The sequence below is a fragment of the Pinus tabuliformis genome, chromosome X (genome assembly GCF_031772625.1).
Source record: "Pinus tabuliformis cultivar Carrire ecotype Pingquan chromosome X, CPIR1, whole genome shotgun sequence".
Classification (NCBI taxonomy): Eukaryota; Viridiplantae; Streptophyta; class Pinopsida; order Pinales; family Pinaceae; genus Pinus; species Pinus tabuliformis.
This window is the reverse complement of record NC_142308.1, coordinates 1,327,042,617-1,327,057,090: the sequence shown is the minus strand read 5'-3', so window position 1 is coordinate 1,327,057,090 and position 14,474 is coordinate 1,327,042,617. Positions and strand designations below refer to the sequence as shown.

Here is a 14,474-nt window from a genome sequence, read left to right as displayed (position 1 = left end):
CCAAGTGTTCTAGGGTTGAAGATAGATCGTGAAGGTTTTCATCCTTATCTGGTGTCCATAATAAGTATGAGTCAGTCAACAACTTGATCTTTGCTTGGTCAAGGTATTTCAATATGGTGAAATGTTGGTGTGGTTTATGGTCATTCTAGAAGCCTAAATTTCTGATGGTTATTGAGGTAGCTTGATTTGGTTATTGGGGTCATCATGTTGGCCAATATATATAGGACTACATGGTTATTGGGTGCATCTGCATGTAGAGCAAAGCCCTAGACAGAGTTGGATATTGATTGATTGTTGAGTGCATCATGTATATGTGCTAGAGGGATTGTTGGATTCTTATTTTTGATGAATAACAAAGGCAAGCCTCCATTTATGCAATTGCATGGGTCTCATGTTTTGTTGCTTGATGGACATGAGTGGTTTGGTGTGTCCATGCTGAGAGAAGGATCTTGGTGTGTGTGTGTCACTAGCATGGGCTATGAAGCTACTATTGGTTTTAGTGTCTTTGGTTATTGTTGACAAGCCAATTATTCAATTCTTTGATGAGGTTTATCCACTAGAAGAGTTTGTGGTAGGATCCCAGGCTACAAGATTCAGCAATAACCTAACCAATTGTTGAAGGTTGAGTGAGGTTGATTCACTTCAATGGTGAGTACAATGGAAAGTACGAGGAATGTTATCATGAGGATTGATGATGACACAGTGAAACCATATGGATGTAGAAAAATAATACTTGATTAAAGAATGTTTAATCCAGCTTACTGTATTTGGAGTAGCAAGGATGTGGATAAAGAAGTAGATAGATGTTTTTTGCATCATTTACTTGAGCATATAGTGTTTTTTATGGAGACGATTTCTTTTAATTCAAATGTTAAATGGGCATATGGCTGTAAAACCTACTTAGGCATCCATTCCCCTGGTTTAATGGTTCACCGATCAAGTCTAGACATAGAACTAGGTGATAAGGGGAACATGTATTTTTGGAAACATCGTAGATAAACTTTGAGGGGGTTTGCGACTATCCTAAGTCGTGTTTAAAGGGGGAATCTGTTAGAAAATCAGAAAGGCAAAAAGATTTTCTTATACTTGATAATTACTTGTGATGATCTTGATTTCTTATTATGTTTCTTTATATCTTCTTTCTTTTAGTTCATCAAGCAATTACCAGAGAAAAAGCACATAAAACAATGGACAACAGATGTAGGCTCTTTAGCCAAGGAAAAATCCCTCTCTAGGGGAAAACCTAGTCGATAATTCTTCCTTCAATAGTTTTCCATAGATATTCCAAGACTCTAGACCTTGACACAAACTTTCCTCCACACCAAGTCAGCTTTCCTCTTCTCTTGCAGATGATCCTTCCTGACCTAGCACCAGTGGCAGCGCTTTCTTTGACCCGGTCACTTCTATCTTGCCTTGGATACTTCGATCTTCATTGGAATACTTCAATCTTCTCTTAGAAACTTCGATCTTGACCCAGTATAACTTCCTAAGGCAGCAACACCCAGCAATAGCAACTTCGACCTACACTGGCAGCAGCATCACATGGCAACTGGCTACGGCATCAACAAAAGAACTTCGATCTTCCAAACTAGGGCACGAGAGAGAGAGAGAGATAGTTGCACCAAAGGTTCGATTTTCTTCCTTTCCTTCTCCTAGACCAAACTCGCACTTCCTTTCCCTTCTTCTTCCAATTCGCACATTTTCCAGCTTCAAGAGATATCGAACTTGCTTGTGAGAGTAAGTGCTTCAAATGGAGTTCAAACTGCTTCTTTTATAGTCCTTTGGTGAGGTCGAATAGCCTTCTTGAGGCCGAGTTGATCATCTTAAGGCTAACTCGGTGTGGAGACAACATAAGTCATATATGACTCAATACTTAACCTTTTTACATGATTCAAAAGCCCAAGAAGGATCTCTCTAAAAGTACAATGACTCTATTGACTCAAAATAAATCCTAGAAGTCCTCAATGGGGACTTTGACCTAAAACATGATGACCCAAGCATGAAACCCATGCTTTAATAAGTCATAATAATAATAATAATTATTATTATTTTCTTTATTCTTTTGACAAGAACATTACAAGATGACTCAAATACATTAAATGTAGACCTAACCTAGTTACATTTTCCAACACTCTCTCTTAACTAGGGAGGTATTCATCATATACAAGTACAAGGAAGATCTCAACTATATGAATCATGAAGAACTTTAGGCACTGCAATGTCATGGACTAGATTTCTGTCGAGGGCAATCTATCCATTGTTCTCTCAACAGTTTAGGCACCGCAATGCAATGGACTAGATTCCTTACCAAGGCAATCTATCCAAGTGGAACTAAGATGGACTCAAGCTTTCAACCTCTCTAGGTACCATTAGGCTTATTTGCTAACCATCAACCCAGGGATCCAGGTGTGTATCCAAAACAGAGCTCTATAATCAACACCACCTTTCCAACTTCGGGACCTAGACATCAACACAAAGTGTTGGCCAGATATCCTGCCAGGCAATGCTTCACTCACAAAGCCTGAACACTCCTTGATCCAACGGGCAAGGATAACAAATCTCTCTCCAATCAAATTGATTGGTAACTAGCATGCTATCAAAACCTTCGAGAGATTCACCTGTACAAACACAACCCCAATCAATAATATACTTTCACATGTACATAATCAAATACAAAGCTTCGGGGTTTTTCAGACAACAAATGTTGCTCCTCAACATAGTAGGACTATCAATCGAATCTTTGACAGAATATTACTTTACTTTCCTACTTCATATATAGCAACATATCTTCAAACATTCTCCAATCAAAACTATTCTATGCCCTCCCTCTCAACTAGGGATATTCCTTTTATCTAGGCTCCCTCTTAATCTAGGGAGATCAACTTCTTTACTTCGACATCAGAGAATCTTTTGTGGCTTCCAACCATTTCATCAGAGTTATCATCATCCACATCATGCTTATCAACGAACATCTTCACCATATTGAAGATTATGTACCTGCACAACTTAGATAGCAAGTACAACCAAATCTATAGAAGCATGAAGTTAGCCATATCAGAATTACGAAAGCATTTCAACCTTATATATATCAGATATTCAAACTTATTTACAAACAAGAGACACATACTCTTCAACATCTTGCTAGGGAGATTGTCATAAACCATAGACTACTTCATAACAACTTTCATTACATCTAGGGTTTCAATGTTTTTTACTACAACATATAGCAAACCCTAGAAATAATTCAAACAAATATAGATCTACAAAGCATCTAACAACTTTCAAAATTCATATGTTAGACTTCCCACTAGGGTTTTATACAAATCCTAAATTTCATACATGAGAATTAATCACAACTTAGTCATCAACATGACCAACCTCCACAAGGGTCAGTTGCAAACCCTAGATTTTTCAATCAAACATCAATCACAACTTAAAACTCAGATTTCAACAATCTTACACAAATCTCAAATTATCACATTGTCATCAGAGATTTTCACTTCTACTAAGGTTTAACTCCAAAACCCTAGAATTTCACAAATACTATCATCCTAGAGAAACAAACATTGACTAAGGCTTAGTTTCAAACCCTAGGATTCATGATCATCAATAAACAGATCGACTCATACATCTAGGACTTCATCATCATGCATAGGCATTTCATATCATGTGTTAGTCAAACCCAACTTCACAAATATCAATAAGAGTTAGACAAACAAACTTGATTAGACTAGGGTTTGATCGGACAAACACACATTCCAAGGAAATCATTTCTAAGACATTATAAGGGTCTTGCTTACACATTCCACCAAACCCTAATGAGTTAGGGTTTCAATATAAGAACATAGCTAACCCAAAATTTACCAAAACTTCAAAGATTTGGGATTTTAGACTTTATCATTCAACCCTAACAAGTTAGGTTTTCCTGATCATACCAAAATCCCAAACATTACATAACCAATAAAGACTTCAAATAGCATTTCTCAATAGCCCTAAGCAGTTTAGGGTTTCAGACATTTAACATTAGCATACCCTTAGGTTAGGGTTTTTCAAAGAACCTATCTAGGGTTCCATAAAATCAGTTAAGAATATGAGTGGGGTGGATTTATCAAGTGATGAATCACCCAAAACAAGAATCATTATGATTCAATATAGCTAAACATAACAATGTTAGTAATAGATTGTCAAATGAATAAATATTTAAAAGAAATCAATGTTTTGTAGTTTCAGGCATACCTTTGTTTCTTGACAAACCTTTTCTTGGGTGGCTCTCTTCAATACTCCCTGAGGATATAGAAAATGTTTTCCTAATCAAGGCAATAGAGGGAGAATGGTGATTAATATTTAGTATAATCAAAACTTAAATAAGTATATGAAACCAAAAACTGAAAGGAAATGAGATACTTATCTTTGGGAGATGTTGGGGGCCCCCTCCAAAGCTTGAGGGATACCTATAAACTTATCAAAACAAAAGAAAATGTATTTTTCCAAAAACATGTTAAAACCTATAAACTCTAAAACATCAAAAATACAAAATAGGACATCTAAGACTAAAAGTAAAGGACTTAGTAGTGTAAGTTCCATATGTCAGATTCTTCGTGTTTGGCTTTCTTTGGATCTTCTTCTTCAGCGATGTTAGCGTGATCTCTTTCTCTCTTCTTATTTCTTGGGTTGACGGGACAGTCACTTCTGTAGTGACCCTTCTTATGGCATTGATAGCATTCTACCTTGGACATGTCAAGTTTCTTCATTGGTCCTTTCGATTTCTTTCATTTATATTGAGTTGTGTAGGCATTTGAAACTCCTTCAGGACTGCAACTAATGAGACCCTTAATTCTTCCTGACTACAGGCAGTCCATAGTTCTTCAAAAGTGGGAGCTTCCTTCTAACTGTTAAGTCCTACAGCAAATGCTCCCCAAGAAGGTGGTAATCCTAATAGAGCAGTGATCACGAGTTCTTTGTCGGGAACAATTTCATCAATGGCCAAAATATCATCCCTAGTGCTTGCTATCTTCACAAAGGAAGCCACTGTGTCTTCTTTAGTCATCTTTGTGGTCCTTAGCTCGTTCTTCAAACTTGCTACTTGACCAATGTTCTTAATAGTGAATAACTTTGACAAGGCTTCATACATTTCCTGAGCATGATTGATGTTGGCTATGAATGGGACAAGGTTGTCATTTATTCCTTCTACCATTAGAGTCATGGCCACCAATTCTAATTCCCTGAACTTTACTTTGTTAGCATCACTGGAGTCTTCTGTAGGCTTCTTTACTTTTCCTTTGACCAAGTCTAATACCTTGTTCTTTTCAAGGATGAGGTCAATCCTCTTTTTCCAGGACCTGAACTTTGAGGCCCCTTTAGTGTGTTCTCTCCCTTGATTGTGTTAGACATTGTCTTTGGAGATGGTAGACTTCTTCTCTTGAATAACCCTTTTGAATGATTCCTTGATCAAGTGCTTTGGGACTGCATTTTCCTTCTTTATTTACCAAAGCTCTGATACCATGTTAGAAAATCAGAAAGGCAAAAAGATTTTCTTATACTTGATAATTACTTGTGATGTTCTTGATTTCTTATTATGTTTCTTTATATCTTCTTTCTTTTAGTTCATCAAGCAATTACCAAAGCAAAAGCACATAAAACAATGGACAACAAATGTAGGCTCACAGCCAGGGCAAAACCCCTCTTTAGGAGAAAACTAGTCAGTAATTCTTCCTTCAATAGTTTTCCGGAGATATTCCAAGACTCTAGACCTTGACACAAACTTTCCTCCACACCAAGTCAACCTTCCTCTTCTCTTGCAGATGATCCTTCTTGACCTAGCACGAGTGGCAACACTTTCTTTGACCCAGTCACTTCTATCTTGCCTTGGAGACTTCGATCTTCACTGGAATACTTTGATCTTCTCTTAGAAACTTCAATATTGACCCAGTATAACTTCCTATGGCAGCAACACCCAGCAATAGCAACTTCGACCTATAATGGTAGCAGCGTCACATGACAACTGGCTATGGCATTGACAAAAGAACTTCAATCTTCCAAACTAGGGCACGAGAGAGAGAGATAGTTGCACCAAAGGTTCGGTTTTCTTCCTTTCCTTCTCCTAGACCAAACTCACACTTCCTTTCCCTTCTTCCAATTCGCACATTTTCCAACTTCAAGAGATATCGAACTTGCTTGTGAGAGTAAGTGCTTCAAATGGAGTTCAAACTGCTTCTTTTATAGTCCTTTGGTGAGGTCGAATAGCCTTCTCAAGGCCGAGTTGATCATCTTAAGGCTGACTCGGTGTGGAGACAACATAATTCATATATGACTCAATACTTAACCTTTTTACATGATTCAAAAGCCCACGAAGGATCTCTCTAAAAGTACAATGACTCTATTGACCCAAAATAAATCCGAGAAGTCCTCAATGGGGACTTTGACCTAAAACGTGATAACCCAACCATGAAACCCATGCTTTAATAAGTCATAATAATAATAATATAATTCTTTTCTTTATTCTTTTGACAAGTACATTACAAGATGACTCAAATACATTAAATGAAGACCGAACCTAGTTACATTTTCCAACAGAATCTTGGGTTAATCTTGACTTGGTCATGAAGCAAATAAGATAACCTTGATATGGTCATTGATAGGTTTGTCGGTAATGGTTTATGGGCCCATGGTTTTGTACAACCCATGGTATTTGCCCATGGTATTAGATTTGGTGAAACCTGTTTAAAGGCTTGAGAGACTCTAGGGTAAGATGCCTCAAGTGGCCTACTATTTGGCCAACTTGGAATCTTGAATGCTGGTTTTCCCAGTTAAGGGTTTCCAGGCTAAATAATCATGTTTTGTGCATGATGTATGTGTTTATTCTGCTATTTATCTTTCTGGTTGCTCATGGTTTTTAACATTTTGCATGACTATGTTGGATCCTTTTGAGAGGTGACTAGAACAATGCTCAGAGTCACCAGGCCACCTGAAGCAAATTGAGAACAGACAGGCAGTGACACTCTAAAATTTGTAAACTGAGGATGCAGATCTGCCAGCGGGATGATGAGAACGTAGGTACCTAATAAGCATAGAATTACCGTTTACGGTAAAGCCATGAACATCATCAGCCCAAAATCAAAATCATTTGCCAATTTGTGAACAAATTCAAAGGCACGTGTAATCACAGGCCCACGAGGCAGACAGTGCATATGAAGAACAAGTACATAGGAACTTGAACCAGCGAACGATCACTTCTACTTAATGTACAAAAACCACAAAGAAAGGGATAACAATGTATTTACCAATCATTTGTGACAGGGTGACGGCTCATAGATGGCACAGAATGAGTGGGGGCCAGATCCATGCCTTTGTACTTCTGGAGCTGCTCATCTGTGCAGCTCAACAACCGTGTTATGGGGCCTGGGTGTCCACTTCTCCTGTAGCTATTCATGAGTCCGACTGTCTGCCAGTCAAAATAGTTGTTACATTCCACAGAAAATAACGTGTGAATTCTCCAGGGTGCTTGTTGGGTCCTGTCATACTCCAACACCGTGCCTTCTTCAGAGCCAACAGAGAAGAACACACCTGCCATAAGCATCATAAACCATGTCCCAACAAGTCCTCCATGAACCCATTTGAACGCCATGTCTCCTTCCCTCTAATTTATCCAGATCTGCTGCCACCAAAGTTTCAGATACAGAGGAGATCCGTTCATGATAGGGATGCTAATACAGATTTGTGAAATATGCTCTCAATGTATCTCCATCTCCAACAGTACCCCAGGAATATGTAGAGTTCAAAGGCAAATTTTGTATTGGATGTCATAGCTTAATATGGGGAATAATGAGCTTGGTACTCCCCATCGATTACCTGGTCCTCTGCCTGTTCTGGTACATGTTGTGCATGGTCAACTCGGTGAAATGGACCCACATCATCACTCCTTGGCATTATATCCTGATTCCTCGTCAAATATATATTATTTAACATCATTACCAGCACTGCAATGCCCACAGTTCATTTGTCTAAATGCAAAGACGATGATACAGTCAATTGGAATAGAAAATCGAACTGATCAAAGTATGCGAAAGTTCTGAATTTCTGCCCGCGGCCCCTGTGGGTAAATGCAAAGCCGATGAAGCAGTCAATGGGAAAAGAAAATTGAACTAATCAAGTATGCCCTTTTCTCCCTCGTTGAGCAAGGTTATTTTATCTTGACATAGTTAATAAATAGCAGTAACAGAGACAAAGTCATAGCCCAGCAAACCACAGATCAGTTCTCAGATTTAAAGCCTGAACTGAAGTGATAAGCAATCTTGAATATCTGGATCCAACGAAGTTTAAACAGTGTCTTTCCTTGGGCCCTGGTTTATAAGTGATGTCGTTGCTATGTTCCATTTTTAGAATTGTCCGTGGCATCACACTGATGCGAGAAAATGGACTGTCTCCCAGTAAATTCCATGTGAATTTAATAGAATAATATCTTTGTAGCTAACTTTGTCTTATGTGGCGTAACCTCTTAACTAAAACACTCTTCGAGAAGTGTGTTAAATTTAAGCTTTGAAAATTTCTTATGCAGCGTAATACAAATATAAATGTGTTATATGGACCAGGTCTCGTGGAAATCCCATGTGAACTTAGTCCATTTAACTAAGTAAATGCAGTTGTCTATAACGCGACTTTTTGAAAGCCTTTCCGGCGGGTTTTTCCGGTGAAAATCCGGCAGCAATTTATTGGAATCGCAAGTTTGATAGCTAGTTTCTGCACAATCAAAGCGTCTCAGGGGTTTTTCAGGGTGCTAAATCCGAATATGCAGTTAAAAAACCATTTTAACTGCAACAAATCATGATTTAATCTCAATTCCTTCTACCGGATTCCGTCACCGGAATCTCCAAAAATTCGCATTATAGACAACTCCTAAGTAAATACCCTTTATATAAATAACTTTTTGTGTTGTGTGGTGTAACCTCTTAGTTATATTTATTATATATAAACCTCTTGTTAGAAGTTTCTATGAGGCAATTTTAAATTTAAATTTGAAAATATTTGTTATAAATATTATTATTGTTTATATAAGTGTAATTTTGTTAAATTTCAAAATATTTGTTATAGATATTATTATTGTTTATATAAGTGTAATTTGGTTAATAACTTTGTTGAGTGGTTTGTGTTATATAATATATCGGTTGATAAATTTGTTGAGAACTTTATGTTAGAGAATATAAATTTGAAATTTGAAACCGTTTTAGCGAATTTAATGTAAATTTAAATTTTAAAATATATGTATAAAATATTATTGTTTTAAACATTCATTAAGAAAGTGGCCATATGAAATGGAACCATGGAGAAGTGGCCATATGAAATGGAACCATGGAGAGTGGCATGGAAATGAGTTCAATGGTAGTATAATGAGTAAGAAATTTGGTTTTTGAAGATTAGTTCATGTTGAAAATGCAATAAGAAAATCTTAATTTAATTTAATTTTGTTTTTGAATTAAATTAGGAATAAAATTGCAATTCCACGTCACATGACAACTTGTATTAGTTAACTAAGTTAATTTGACTTAATTGGCTCAGTTAATTCGAGTTGAGGGTATAACTTGAGTCATGTAGAGTGTCTCCTACTTTATAGGAGCCTTGGTTGAGTTTATTTTGAGTTGTAATTAATTAATTCAATTTAACTGAGTTAAAGTCAGTTAAACTAGTTACAACTGTTGGAGGAACTAGTGGGAGGTCTAATACTGTGGTGCTCCCTATAGTGATCAACCAATTGATTGATGATTCACTCATAAATAACTTATGCATGTCAAATCTGAGAGTTACCCAGTTGAGATTGGAGTTTAGGGACAATGTACTATCAGTTGTATAATCATATGAATTGTATAGGTGGTGCATGCAGTCAGAGGAAGCCCTATGATGGATTCCACGCTTCCAATTGAGGAATTTCCGTCTATTAATAGGGATAGATAGAGATAGTGCAGAGGTTGCTCGGGCTTGAGAAAAGCATTGTAATCTTCTCATATTTTCTTACTAATGCAATATACAAATAGCAGGGGTTTTTAGTTGTGGATTTCCCTAGGAAATCATTGTGTAATGTGTTGATTGAATTCTTTCTCTTGTATGCTTCGTGATTTCGCAATCGTTTAATTGTTTCCGCTGATGAGTAGAGTATATTCAAGTCTATTGTTTTAGTAAATTACAATTAGTAGTTTGAATCTACAAGGAATTTCTACATGGTTTCAGAGCCAGATTTTGTCGACATTTCTACATGGTATCGGAGCATAAATCACTCTAGAAGAGGAGAATACGAGTTTGTCTTTTACAGGTGAAATCGAATTTGCAGTATCATACTTCAGAGTCAGCGAGTTGTTGTTCTACGGATTGAGACTCGAATATGCCCTTGAGGGTAGTTCAAACTATATTGCTTGGAAGGACAGGATGGAGGCAGTGTTGGAAGACAACGGGTTTAAGGAATTCATAGACAAAGATATTCCTAAGCCTCCAACAACTGATGCTCAAGATCTAACAAAGTGGAGAAAATGTGTTGCAAAGGCGAGAAGGATTATCCTAGAAGGAGTTTGAGATCATATTACCTCAAAACTCCATGGTAAGGAGACTCCATATGCGTTGGCATACCTGTTTCAAAACAGCAGTGACCACAGGAAGCTGGCACTGAAGGACAAGTTCAGAAAAATCAAGATGGAGAAGGGTGACACAATACCAAAGTACTTGACCAAGTTCACCCAATGTCGGGATGAGCTTGGAAGTGTTGGTGTTATAGTTGCTGAAGATGATATAGTCAACCTAGCACTTTTAGGCCTTCCCAAGAGCTGGCACAGCTACTAGGATTCGGTAAATGGGAGGGAGAAGCTACTAGAGTGGAAGCATTTATGGTCCGACTTGGTGCAAGAAGAGATTCGACGGAACACCAGAGATGGATCCTCATCCAAGCATGATGAGGAGGAGAATTGTGCCTTAGCTGGAAAGGTAAAGAAAGGGAAAGGGAAGTCATCCCATTCCAAATCATATTCCAGTCAGGGCGGAAAGAAGAAGGACTTGTCGAAGATTAAATGTTTTCACTGTCATAAGTTGGTACATTATTCCACGAAGTGTCTACACAAGAAGGTCGACAAGAAGCCCTCAAGAGTAGCAGCAGGTGAAGCTCTTGCTTCACAATTCGAGTTGGATTTCACCCTCATCGCTTGCATGGTGACATCGGTGATGGGTAATGTGTGGGATATGGATAGTGGAGCCTCATTCCATATGACCGGCAACAAAAAATTCTTTAGTGACTTGGAGGAGAAGGACCTTGAGATGTGCATTGAAATGGGAGATGATGGAAGCTATAATGCGACCGAAATCAGTATTGTTACTTTTCAGAGGGAGTTTGGTTCTTCTCTCACATTAAAAGATGTCATGCATGTCTTACGTCTGAAGAAGAATTTGGTTTCAGTTGCTATGTTGGAGGATCGTGACTATGATGTGATATTTAGCAAAGGAAATGTTTTCATTCGTCACATAACCTCAGGATAAGTGAAGTGAATTGGGGTTCGAGTGAAGAACCTCTACAAATTAGATGTAGAAGACTATGTTGCTTTGAGCACAAAAGTAGAGAAGGTGCGGAGCCGAGACATCGGTGAATTGTGGCATAGAAGATTGGGTCACCTGCACCACAGAGCTTTGAAGGTCATGCAGCAGATTTCTACAGGACTTCCCAAGGGTGCACTAGAGAAGAGAGATACACGCAAAGGGTGTACATTAGGGAAGTACACTAAAGCCACCTTTCTTGATAAGGATAGTCAAGTGCAAGCGATCCTTGAAAGAGTTCACTCAAATGTGTGCGAACCGTTCTCAACAACCTCCACGGCCAATCACAGGTATCATGTAATGTTTGTAGATGATATCTCATGTAAGTGTTGGATTTTCTTCATGCAGAAGAAAATTCATACGTTCTCTAAATTTTGTGAATTTAAAGCACTTGTTGAGAAAGACACTAGCATGAAAGTGAAGGCTCTCAGGAGCGATAACTATGGAGAATATGTGTCGAATGAATTCAAGAACTTTTGTACCTCATAAGGCATTCAATAGGGGTTAATAGCACCCCATGACCCACAGTAGAATGTGGTGGCTGAGAGAAAGAACTGAGTATTGTGGGAGCTGCACGGGAAATGTTACATGATCAGGGCTTATCGTTGCACTTGTGGTTTGAAGCATGCAACACAGTTGTATATTTGCAGAACAGGAGTCCTCATCGGATTCTTGGGATGAGTGCACCAGAAGAAGCTTTTCTAGGTAAGAAATCAGATGTGGCACACGTCAGGATCTTTGGTTCATTAGTTTACTGTCATGTTACCAAGGATGCAAGGAAAAAGCTAGAGCCAACCACTGAGTTGGACATATTTGTGGGGTACACTGATATACCTCACAACTATTGGGTGTACCTGCCATCTCACAAGATGACAGTGGTTCGTAGAGATGTGAAGTTCAATGAAGAGAAGGCCATGAGATGTTCCCTTGAGAGGGATATCAGTTGCATGCAGATGAGGATATTTTAGCTCCAAAGGAAGAACCTCAAGATGATGTGGAGCGGCCACAGGAAGAGGAGCAGAGAGTGAAAGCAGCCACTCATGTAAAGAATTCTAGAGATGGAAGGAAGCACACCAAAGAGGCTGACAGATTAATGCATGATGCTAGAGAGAATGTGGGAGCACCCACATCACAGCGCAGGCAGAGGAGGTCACCAGATCGGTACATTGGCTACATCGCTCTGATGAGCAAGATTGTAGAGATTGAGCCATCCTCATTCGAAGAAGGAGTGCAAAAACCAATATGGTTTGGTACCATGGTAAAGGAGTATGACTCCATAATCAGAAATAATGTTTGGGAAGTGGTCCCAAGACCAACAGACAAGTCAGTGGTTACTTCCATATGGCTTTACAAGGTAAAGCAAGCAGCAGATAGGAGTGTGGAGAAACACAAGGCCAAATTTGTGGCCAGATGGTTCTCTAACGTGGAGGGAATTGATTACGAGGAGGCCTTTGCTCCAGTAGCAAGGTACTCATCAATCAAATCTATTCTAGCACTTTCAGCGCAAATGGGATGGAAGATACATCAGATGTATGTGAAGACAACATTCCTCAACTGAGTGGTTGAGGAAGAGGTGTACAATGAGTAGCTGGAAGGATTTGAGACCTTCAATAGAGATTCGCATGTGTACAGACTCAATCGAGCGTTGTATGGATTGAAATAAGCACCCCATGCTTGGTACACCAAGATTGTCAGTTATTTCACCACGTTGCACTTCACCAAAAGTGAAGGAGATGCAAACCTTTACCATATTGTGATTGAAGGTAAATTGTTGATTATAGTATTATATGTTGATGATTTAATTCTAACAGGTGATGAGAAGCTGGTAAAATCTTGCAAAGAGGATCTTGCAAGAAAAATCGAGATGAAGGACCTGGGGCTCATGCATTATTTCCTTCCTATGGAAGTATGGCAAGGAGATGAGGATTTGTTTGTCTCTCAGGGCAAGTATGTCAATGAGATATTGAATAAGTTCCACATGGAGACTCCTCTAGCAGGGAATTGGAGGAAGGAAGATGATACTTCCGGTGAAGTATTGGAGGCTAATATTTACAGGCAACTTGTGGGTTCACTTATGTATTTGGTGAACACACAACAAGACATATGTTTTGCAGTTAACCAACTTAGTCAAGCTATGGTTAAGCAAACCAAACTTTATTGGAAGGCAACTAAATATGTGTTGAGATACCTCAAAGGCACCACTCAGTTTGGTCTTTGGTACAAATGGATAGAGGGAGTGAAGCTCCAAGGCTTCACAAATGTAGATTGGGCAGGGAGTCCATCCCACATGAAGAGCACATCAAGGGGAATCTTCAGTATTGGGTATTATCCAAGTGGATATTTGTGGCCACCCACCTATTCCACTTGGACCCCCACCATTGTTTCTTTTCAGTTTCCTTAATTGCAGCACAACTTTATATTTTTGGTAGTTTTTCATTTACTAAACTTCCTGAGTAATTTTAAGGGACTAAAAGACGTTTTTGGGGAAAACAAAGAGACCGGAAAAGTCCTAAACTAGTTTACTTGTTTTTTTTCGGCCTCCTCTTTGATATATTTGAAACGAGGTATTATGATAGTCAAACAGAGATCGTATGCCAAAGTTACAACCTTGGGAAGTTGATGTACCAATTTAGCCAAACGAGGCCCACCGTTTTGGCGCTTCACCTCCAAGGATTTGGTTTTTAGATGTTTAGGGTTTTCCACTGTTTCTCAATAATAAATAGGCCTTTGAGCCTCATTGTAACACAGTTCAGAGGCATGTAAGTCGCTACATCTCTTCTCAGAGATAAGCTACCATCAATCGAGCTTGTTTATTTCCATTTTTGTATGTAAGCATATTTCAGTTCTTTGATATTAATGAAAGGAAGTTTTATTTCTGTTGCATCTCTGTGTTTATGTGTATATATGTATTT

General features: G+C 38.5%; 1 protein-coding gene across 1 annotated transcript in view; it reads right to left on the bottom strand.

Annotated features, from left to right (window-relative positions):
* The window catches only part of LOC149144983 (peptidyl serine alpha-galactosyltransferase), an 85,260-nt gene extending 76,827 nt beyond the window's left edge, over positions 1 to 8,433 (bottom strand). Inside the window, exon 1 of the mRNA XM_089447161.1 lies at positions 7,281 to 8,433. Coding sequence (XP_089303287.1) covers positions 7,281 to 7,624 — 344 coding nt within the window. The 5' untranslated portion in view covers positions 7,625 to 8,433. The remainder of the gene's footprint in view (positions 1 to 7,280) is intronic.
* Positions 8,434 to 14,474: the final 6,041 nt, after the last annotated feature.